General features: G+C 31.2%; 2 protein-coding genes across 3 annotated transcripts in view; both read right to left on the reverse strand.

The window, feature by feature from the left end:
* Positions 7,583-10,298, reverse strand: LOC107617623 (kynurenine formamidase). 2 transcript variants are annotated; one of them, XM_016319433.2, is made up of 7 exons: positions 9,761-10,298; positions 9,642-9,686; positions 9,478-9,550; positions 8,971-9,068; positions 8,332-8,402; positions 8,170-8,215; positions 7,596-8,030 (listed from the first exon to the last, which is right to left on the reverse strand). In XM_016319433.2, the coding sequence occupies exons 1-7, from the start codon at positions 10,086-10,088 to the stop codon at positions 7,999-8,001; spliced, it is 693 nt and encodes a 230-aa protein (XP_016174919.1). In that variant the 5' UTR covers positions 10,089-10,298; the 3' UTR covers positions 7,596-7,998. The 2 variants fall into 2 exon arrangements, with proteins under 2 accessions (XP_016174918.1, XP_016174919.1); XM_016319432.2 differs by lacking the exon at positions 8,170-8,215 and having other exon boundaries at positions 7,583-8,030; positions 9,761-10,289.
* Positions 10,447-11,115, reverse strand: part of LOC107617622 (kynurenine formamidase) — a gene marked incomplete in the record, with an annotated part of 3,737 nt that continues 3,068 nt past the window's right edge. The window contains 2 exon segments of the mRNA XM_016319431.2: positions 10,447-10,866; positions 11,007-11,115. Coding sequence (XP_016174917.1) covers positions 11,061-11,115 — 55 coding nt within the window.

Consider the following 11,115-nt stretch of genomic DNA (forward strand, 5'->3'; position numbering starts at 1 on the left):
ATAATTAATTCGATAACTAATTTTTTTGTATGCACTTAATATTTTTTTTATTATGTTACTAAGGTTCCAATGTTTGCTAGAATCAAAATTTTGAGATACTACTCAATTTAGTCCCTGAACTTGTATGCAAGTCTCAATTTAATTTTTAAAGTTTTAATTGCTTTTATTTATTCCCTAAATTTTGTAAACATAATTCATGTTAGTCCTTGAAACAATTTTCAACGTATAAACGTTAACGGAACACTATCTTGAATTGTCGGATGCCACACTAAACTTTATAAAATGATTTCGTTTTAGTTTTGGCACTCAAATAACCCAAAAATAACATTGTAAATAGTATTTATTAAAATTTTACCTAACAAAATAAGTGATACGATACCGTTTTTTAGCTATTTAAATACCAAAACTAAAACTGTATAATTTTATAAGTTTTAACTAGTTTATAACAATGCTTCATTAACGTTTTTATACTAAAAATTGTTTCAGAGACTAATATGAGGCACGTTTATAAATTTTGGAGACTAAATAGAAGCAATTGAAATTTTAGGCACTAAATTGAAATTCGGGACTAAATTGAGTATTAAGTACAAAATTTTAGAAGAAAATAAAAATAATATCACCTAGAAACAAGGTTGATACATCAACATGCTATTATTAGTGTACTAAATTATGATTTCATGAGGTTACATCATCTAACTTTTACATGGAAATGTATGATTGCATCAAATGATTTTGTCAATCCACACAAACAATATATGAGAATTTCAATTGTCCCCATGCATTATTTCAAATGCTAAGATATGCTGATTTCTCTTTTTAATACATATATATAATTTTAATTCAACTGTTCTATGATAAATACAAAACAGGTGGAGGTAGCCCACTCTATTAATAAGGTAAAATGTCACATCCATTATCCTTTAATTTGGCCTATTATGTGTTGAATTAATTTTATTGTAGTCAACATATTAAAGTAATTAAATTCTTCAAAGATTTGAAGAAAAGTAATTGAAATCCAGAGAAGGAGGGAAAAAAAAAAATCCAGAGTTTGTATCTATAGTTTCTATGTTTCGTCATCATGGTGTGGTAAGAGAGATAATCAATGGACTTAAATTTGAATATAATAAAATATGAAATATTTTCACATTATTATTCAATCATATATTAATATATTTGTTGTTATAATAAGTTGTTTTACTCATTAATTGAATTTACTTAGCTATAACAAAAAATAATTTTATATTCTCAGTACATGTTAATTAAACTTAAAAAAAGAATGTAAAAAAACAGTGGTTCGACTAGTCATTATCATGAGGAGGCTAAAGAGAAAAATATATATTGACTTATATATTATTTATTATTAATAGAATATAAATTCTATTTAAATTAATTAAACTCGCATATGACTTAATTACAAATGTGATATAAATCCATATAATCTAGGCTTCGATACTATATATAATAGAAATATAGAAATGATTGGTATACTATTTTGTTTTCTTTCTAAAATACACTTCATTATATATAATCCAAATATTTATTTCCTGTTATTTTTAAAACTTAAACCTAAAATGACCTAGTTAAGTTATAAGCAATTTGTCACCATAGTTAATTCCATTTTCAATACCTTTACACATATTTAATAGAGATTATTTTTGATGTATAAATAATATAAAATATTTTACACACTTGTACGATCATAATTATTTTTTTGAATGACTATTCATATAAAAAATGTAAAAAATAATTATTTTTATTAATATAATGTTATGTGATTGAATACACATATAAAATCGTTTAAATATAAAATATTTAATAAATTAAATTTTATTTAATAAATAAAAAAGTGTTACGACACAACTAATATTGAGTCGCTTAATTAGTTGGTTAATTAGCACATTAGAATTTGTTAGAAATATAAATAGGAGCAATAATGACTTAATGAGTCATTGTATTAAGTATAGAAAAATTAATGAATTGATGAATTCTTTAGAATTCTTTGGAGATTACTGATTTGTCTCGAATAATTAACTTGGGTTGGTTGAGTAGTTAGCTCACTCGTCCTCTAAAGTAAGTGTTCGAAGGTTCGAATTTCGCCTTATGTATGCAGTAATCCATTGGCCAGCAACAAACCCTTAAATGAAGCTCCAATCAACGGTAAATTAGTCTTTGGCATGACGAGTTAGGAAACACCGTGGACAACCAAAAAGCAAATTAACAGAGGGTTACAATATTATCAGTAGAAAGCAAGAAAAACTCATTTGTTTTATCCTTGGACACTAGAGATGATCTTAGCTTTTCAAGTTGATTTAAAGGTGGAAGTATAGCAGAGATGCAGAGACAAATTTAGAGGCATCTAAGTCCTGAGGCCAACGTGTTGATTTGTGAATATCTCAAACTCTAAAGGAAAGTAACTATCCAACAAGTTCCATATACAATATGGTCCCCAAAAAAACCAAAGTTATTCTATTTCAATGCACAGCGCAGTTGAATGTTGATGCATGAATAATGGCCCCCCAAAAACCTCTGTCAACTTGCATTTCCACACCTGATGCGTGACCAAATTATTATCACAATTTGTTACACAGTTAATGTTTCTTGCTACCACCATCAGCAATTGGCATCCAATGTTAGTTTATGATCCATCAAATTTTAACTGGCCACCACATCTCTCAAGCAGAGACAAAAATCTTCAACACTAGAAACATTATTATAATTTGGCTATCTTATATATACATATACTCATCAAGATGTGTGAATAATCAATTAATTCAATAAGACACACGTATATAAATGCCTACAAGACAATTATTATCATCAGCATCGGTATTATGTTTTATCTTAAATTCAGATCAGATCGCATTGTGGTCCAAACTACAAACATTTCTAACCATAATGAATTTTAATTAATTAACTATATCTACATGGGCCTACTATATGTAACATTTGAGAATATTGTTGGAATAATTAGATTTATGATGAAGACCTGAAAGGTACAATTCAAGTTCTGGTAAAGTAATTACCAATCACTGTTCTAACAATCTTGAAAATTTCATAACCATGATTAATTCATCTAAACTATACTTAGAAACTGATCAACCTGGGTTGCATTGCTAGCTAGACTAATCTAACACTAATAAATAACACTAATAAATAAGAGACTTTATTTAAAAGCAAACATTAAGGTAGCATTTGTTTCGAGGTACTGAGACAGAGACTGGGAAACTGAGACTCAGTATCATATTTGTTGATTTAGAAACTGGTACTAAAATTTATGTCTCTGTCTCCAAAATTTCAGTATTTCAGAAAACCTCCAAAAAGTGGGGACATAGGAGATTAAAATTTTTAGAGATGGAGACTGAAACTTTAATAACATTTTATATCTAAAATACCTTCATTTCAATTAATTAATTCCAATTTTACCCTTTGTACAAATTAAATTAGAATTTTATTCTTGTTTCAATTTCTATTTCAATCTCTGTCTCTTAACCTCTGTTTCTCAGTCTCAATCTTTTCGTCTCTGTCTCTCCACCAAACGCTACCTAAATGAACTGAGGCAATAATAGCACACGTTGTTTTATGACAATTTTGGTTTTTATCACCTACTATACTAAGTAGATAAAAATGAACCATGTCCAGAGAATAAGACATTGAGCTATTAACTTGTTTGGAAGCTCATAGTAATAATATAAGTAGACAAGTAGTGAGTAAATCTTCATTTTAACCACTAAAAGATTTGATTTATGATACTATGAAAGAAAAAATTGATACAATAATTGTTTCAAAATTATTGTATGATAGAATGCATTAAATATAAAAAGATATATTCTAAAATATTATCTAAAAATTGAATTTCACCATAACTTTTTTCAACCATTCTTAAAAAAAATGGAAATATTTTTTTCTTTGAAAGCCAAATGTTGATTTAATTTACTCAATGGGGTTAGAGTAGACTCATCTCAACAAATAATAATCTTGGCGCCTCAATAGGGTTACCCCACCATATTCATTTGATGTCTTATATAGAAAATAAAACGTTTATAAGGGAGATGGGGACAAGTAACATTAAATACCCAAAACAAAAGGGCACAAACAGTAATATGTCTAAGTGGTCCAATGCAAACACACAAGTGTGTGTGTCTTGCTAAATCATTTTCCCTCTCTTTTTTCAATTTCATTAGCCTAAACCACAAATATCCTCTTTTAGGGTTTTAATTAATCTAGGTCATCAAATAAGCTTAATTATTTATATTTATTAAAGAGTTTATAACATGATATGTATCATTTCCTTTTTCTTTTTTTTTTTTTAGGGAAATTGGTTAATTGTTAAGGAAGGGAGCATCCCATTTTAGGGATCAATATGTAGTTGCTTTAGAAAGTCAGAAGAAAAGGACATGTGAAGTTTTAGATGTTATGATGAGGGGGCCATGGCCATCCAAAGAGGCCATATGACATGGCTTAGCTTGTGTCTCAAATCTGTGATACTTGGCAGTGATTGCTGCAACCGAGTATGTCCGACTTATCAGACAAAGATTTGGGTATCTTTTCACAGGCAATAGTGACCCCAATAAGTAACTAACCCCCCATGCAACCCTTCTCATATATTACCTCCTTTTAAGTCAATTTCGGCTATAACTTCTCTAAATATTGATAAAAAGAAGGGTTAGTTTAAATTCAGGTGCAGTAAAGTTGATAATTGAAAACTGTTAGATAAAAATGTAGTTAAATCAGTTAAATTATTTAACGGTTCTCAATTATCAACTTCACGTGAAGTTTACTATACCTAATTTTTACCAAAAAATAAGTTCAATGTGTTAATTGAATGGATAAATAGAGAAAACGTGGTGAAATTTATTAGATTGAAGTATGCAAATTTGCAACATGATGATGGTCATATTAAAATAAATTAAAGTTAGTTGGTTTGCTTCTTATATATTAATATATACATGCCTGTATTTATTAACGTGAGACAATGCAACCATTCATGTATTGTTACAACCTTAAAAATAAAGTAAAAACTCAGGTACAGTTGTTTTTAAGTAAAATTGATATTTGAAAATTGTTAGATAATTTGATAAATTTGATTAAATTATAATTTAATAATTCTCAATTATCAACTTTAAATAAAAATAATTGTACATGAATTTTTACTTAAAAGTTACTTAAAAAGTCATAAAAATACATGAATCTAATTGAATAATTATATAAAACTCTTTACATTGTGCGGAAATAAAAATTGGATTATGCTACGTGTATACTAAAATCAACCACCAAAATCAACCATTAGTATAAAATACATGTTAGAATATAAATACACATTAAAAATAAATTAAACCACACATGTATTTATACACAAATACATTGTTAGCTGATTTTAGTGGTTAATTTTAGTGTACAAATAGCATTTTTCATAAAAATTAAACTTTTGTTTTAAGGCTTATTAATTAAAGAAGGGCACATAGAGTAAGGTAGTAAAAAACGGTGACTATGGAGGAGTGAGTTGTAAATCATAAATGGTAAAGAGAGCAAAATTAAAGACCTTATCTATTGGAAAACGCATACTTGAAGTGGTGGCAATCTACTACGTAGTACATAACATCACTGTAGGTATAAATAAAACAGACAAGGTATGATGAGGACACCAACAAATACACAAAAACAAAAGACATGCGTGTCTTGGTGTAGGGTTCATGAAAAAGTCAAAATTCTACAGTCATCAACAATGCAAGTATCTCGTACAAAAAAAATAAATTAAAAAAAAAAGCGTTTCAACTTTCTTTCTATTCGTGCCAAAATTATAGTCACATAATAAATGAAACCGTACGGATGGATGAAATGATTAAGCAAATAATGATATTACTTTGCGTCTGTAATGTTACAAATTATAATGTCTCTGCTGTACGTTCTCCTTAGTGCTAACTTTATTTCAATTTGACAATTAATCAATTTAAATTAGTCAAATAGTCAACTCACTCCTCCACTTAGTAAATGTGAGAGGTTCGAATCTCGTTTTATGCATGCAATAATTCTTTGGCCAGCTACAGATCTTTAAATAGAATTTAGATCTGTCACAGATTAGGAAATACCATGGATAACTAAAAAATTAATAATAACAATCAATTGTTGTATACACAAAACTAAATTTAAATTCTGAATATTTGATTAATTGAACGAGTGGTATTCAACCAACTTGGTTTATACGCAGAATTACTAGAATTTATACAAGATAATGATATAAGAATTGAGATATGGTCCAAGAAATTGAGATGAGATTAGAGTGTGCAGTTAGAGGCATCCACATGGCAGAGTTGATTTCATCATCACAGAAAGATAGAACCCGTGAGTGTCTTAAATGGTACAATTTTAGCTGCTTTGCATGCAGGTGGGTCAGTAGAATTCTCGAAGCTAAGATAATTAAATGGTTGGAATGTGAAGGTTTCGATGAAAGGAATTGAAGGGAACGGTTAATGATGAATGCATCAAGATAGGAACAGACAAATCTAATCCTGAGCAGTAGGTAGAGAGTAACAGTGTGTGTGTTCATTCTTCAATGTTGTTATATGAGAATTTAACATTCGTCCTTCATATATATACACAGCTACCTCTATCTTCACGTGCATTTCAACCTTCAATTATTATCTATGCCTCACTTCACTTAACTCTTACAACAATAAGAATGAGACCGACATACTTATCATCTTATCAAATTTGCTATCTAGCAAAATTAATTACTAAGAAGAAGGGGCAATATAGTAAATGTATAGTGATATTCACAAGATTTCTTTCTGTACGGAAAGAATAGTAGAAGTAGATTATCATCCCATAATTATTAGTACATTTTAAATTCTTCCATGTTGAGACTAAGATTACGTAATATATTCAAATGACGAGTGTTACGTCGTCACATGTCACAGAAGTGGTATCTAGAACATTATTATTCTAGATTGCGTTGTGTGCAATGTTTGGTCTTTTTAACTTGTTAGTTTACTGATGATATAGTTTGTTGGTGTTGCTTAGTTGATACCATTACTTATATTACTGTGTTAGTGTTACCATGCTTTATATACAGGACACAGTTTACAAGGCCTGACATTAGTGGGGATGAAGAGATTGACTTTATGAATTTCACATTGTAACAAGATCCATGCATTTGGGGCCTCTGAAAGATCAGAACACAGTACTTAAAAGGGGCATGCATGCACCCATTACATATAGCAAAGCTCGTTCTATGATTTCAGGCACACTACCTGCATTATATTCATGATATGGACCATGGTCAACCTACTGCACACTTCCCTTTGCTAGCTGCTACTAATAGTAAAAAACACAATCAAAACACCCATTATCAACTTCCAATTGAGACCAAAACCTACTATAGGTGTATTTTGTTTGCAGACTCTAGTTTTTACTATACTTTTTTCTTTTTATTACTATTTTAGAGAGATAATTATTTATATATATTTTTTATTAACTTAAAATTTTAGAATAATTCATTTTATCATATAATATTAGAACTTTTAAGATTAAAAGATCTGGAGATTCATCTTTGTTGACTCTTAAAAAGAAAATGAGTCCAGGCAAATTTCATGCAAATATAAAAAGAAGGCTCTTTTATAAAAAGATATATTAGAGATATAATTATTTGTGTGTCTCTTATTTATACAGTGTGATGATTGAATTCGTCGAGAGGGTATGGCAACAAACTTGAAGTCCAATGTTGCTAACTTGCTATGCTATCTTGCTCCCCAAGGATACTACTATACATGTGATTCTAACTTAGCATGCAAAAGAAACCCAGATTCAATGTAATGCTATTAAGACTGGTGAATACATCAAACAACACTATAATGATACCCATCCGATCCAAGCCTTCTGCATCAATCAAACCTGCACTTACACTGTTATTATTCGATCAAAATGCAGCGTATTGGTGATCCCTCAGCACCAGACAACCTAGGAGGTAAGCAATGGACTGTATATAATCCTGCTGGGATATCATCAAGCTTCAAGGCTTCCACTGGAATGATTTCCTAAAGTATTTGGAGTTGTTAGTTCATGTCATGCTCATGATGATTTCATTTCCTAAAACTTTGGTGCATCATAGCATTGTTCATAATGAGAATACAGAAAAGGCAACATCAACAACAAAGGTTACTTGGTCTTAACAACCTTCAAGAGCTCCGTTTGACAAGTGGACAAAATGAGATTTCCGTGTCTGTATATTTGACCCACAAGATGTGAATGAAAGAGGTAGCTAACAATTAACTAACATGTAGTGATATGCATAACATCAAAATCATTAACCACAAAAGATAACTTTTTTAATCTTACCCTGTCTTTTAGGAAAACTAGGTGAGATCCAACCAAGTGATCATAAGCAGCAACTGATAAGTAATCAACTCCTAAATTTTATCACAGAAAAGCCCGTCAGTAGGCAACATAAGATATAGCATTTACTTAAGATCATGATTAAGATACATATAAATAATAAAGTACTAAAATAGTTGAACATGGTGATCCGGATCACACCGGGGAACTCGTATAAGGAGGTCAAGAGATTCAGAGTAATGGCCAGAAATGATACACTTCCCTATAATTATCTTAAATGAATGTCAACATTCAACAACAAATGAACCTGCGGAAATTCTAGTTATCCGTTAAATTTTAGGATGACTCTTTTGTAATAGTACACTTCCAGTTAGGAGTAAATAGTGTATAAATGGCATCATAATCATAATATAATGATGCCAGATCAACTTCGTGGCATTCACATTACTAAATAAGATTATGCTGCCCTATCTTAACTAAGAAAAAAGAATTTTTCTTTTATTCAACTCATTACAAGAGCAACTTGACTAAATGATTAGTTTCTTATAGTCTCATTATGTTGCACGACATGTACAAAATACCTATGAAGCAATCACAGTCAAAGAATCAATTTAAGGGGCAGAGAAGCAATTTGCGGCTTACCTACAAGTTTGATGTCAGTGTTGTCCACTAGCCATTGAGCACCATCCACTGTAAATCCTACATAGCTTAAGTCACATTCCTTCTGATACATGAGCCGCCTAATAATGCAATGAAATCCAAAGATTGTGAAAGAAGATTAACATTATAGATTAGACTTGGAGATCAAAATACCAATATATAAGAATTAAGAAACAAATAAGGTAAAGACTCATATGCAATTGTCCTTTTCATATGTAGTTGATAATTGAAAATGGTTAGATAATGATTTAATTAAACTTGTCAAATCTTCTAATGGTTCTCAAATATAAATTTCACATGAAGATAACTAACTGCATGTAAGTTTCCACCAACAAATAAATGCTATCAAAGTCTCTAAGAACAGCATTAATGGGAATAAATACATATTTTGCTTATAGTGTTCCCCTGTTTCAACAGATTCATAAAAAATTCAAGTATTAGCAGTACTGAAATAGTGAAATGTCTTAATGTTGTGTTAAGAGCAGTTACCTGTCGGTATTGAGTGTTCGAAAGAGCACACGATTGACACCCCTTGGAATATTCAACGATTTCATAACTTGAGCTGCAACACAGAAAGAGACATAGCTTCATTTAATCCACAGAAGTGTCAGAAACACATGAAGTAGTAAGTAACAGTTAAAGATATACCATACCAGTAATATTGCTATGTCTTGGAACATCGATCAACAGAGCAGGACCTATAAACAAATCAGCATAGAAGAATTAACAGAAAATGAAAGAGGTGAAGAAGGGAGGGTTGTGAGGAATTAACCATTGAGGACATGAAGATCGAGGGAGTCAACATCGAAGGAAGCATAGAAGTAGTGGTCGTAGAAGTGGCCGGGGGCATCCACATGGGTGCCGGTGTGAGTAGGGAGCTTCATAAGGGAAGCGTTGGCCATGGAACCGTTCTTCATGCTACTAACCTGCCATAGGAACTGCCCGATGCCGCCCTCTGATTCCCACTCCGGCATGTCAGCCTGATACCTGTGGCTGATGTCCACTATTCGCAACCGCATATCATCATCGTACACCTCTCGCCGACCACCTACGAGGGACAAGGTGCACCATACAACAAGCCACGCCAATGGAGACTTCATTCTTTGTTAGTTGCCAAGCTGCTATTCACTCTAGACAGATCTAATTAGTGTCTTAATTTTTTTTTTATTTTTTTAGTAATAAAAAAACAAGAATAATTCAGTCGTCAATATCAGTCTTAGGGAGACCGCTTGTTAGAAAATATCTCTTTTTCCTTCCATAATCCGTCTCACTGATGGTGAAGGATTTGGTAATTTACCAAAGAATAATTATTGTTTAAAAAAAAGATAAGAAATCAAAACAAATGACAAATCATGAACCGTGAAAATGTATATACAAAATGGGCGGCACGAGAGAAAACATTATCTCAGAAATAAGATAAAGTTTCAGGCAGAGATACTGTTTTCATTATGAATACTGTTTTTTCATTATGTTTCAGATTCCTTTTTCCGGGAGATGGGGGCATATTATTCTTCGCTCAAAAGATAAATACATGTCATTGTTTTACAAAGAGAGAAGTTCGTATAATTATTGAGAATGTATACGCATGACACGTTATGATGATGACTTGCCTGGGCAATTTTCTTTCTTTTGTTTTCTTTTCCCGACTAATCGCGATAATTGACTTCTACATACACTGCTCTTAAAGAAAAAAAAGTTCCAGATACTATGTACCCCAGACACTAGACTAGCGATATTTATTATTTAGCACTCCAAGCCGAACACGCAATTAAAAACAAAAGGATTATGGCTATTCAACCTATTACTATCAACATAGTTGCATGAAAATGTTCCATGTGGCCACCAACGCCGTTTGTTTCCTGCTGCATTTTCTCCCTCCTGCATCATCAGCATTTGACTTTAATAAGGATAAGGGTGTCTTGATAAGGAAGGATAAGAATATCAATCAACAATGTATAGATAATATGCCACACTCCCCAGGCAGAACAGGAATTTGTATAGATAAGATATGATCATACCCTAATAATGGAAAACAAGGTTTGTAGGACACAAGCAAACTCGGATGGAACAGATCATCTGATCAGAATGCAACGGATCGGTGATGCCTCAGAGCCAGCCAACCTAAGT

This window comes from Arachis ipaensis, chromosome B09 (assembly GCF_000816755.2).
Source record: "Arachis ipaensis cultivar K30076 chromosome B09, Araip1.1, whole genome shotgun sequence".
Taxonomy (NCBI): domain Eukaryota; kingdom Viridiplantae; phylum Streptophyta; class Magnoliopsida; order Fabales; family Fabaceae; genus Arachis; species Arachis ipaensis.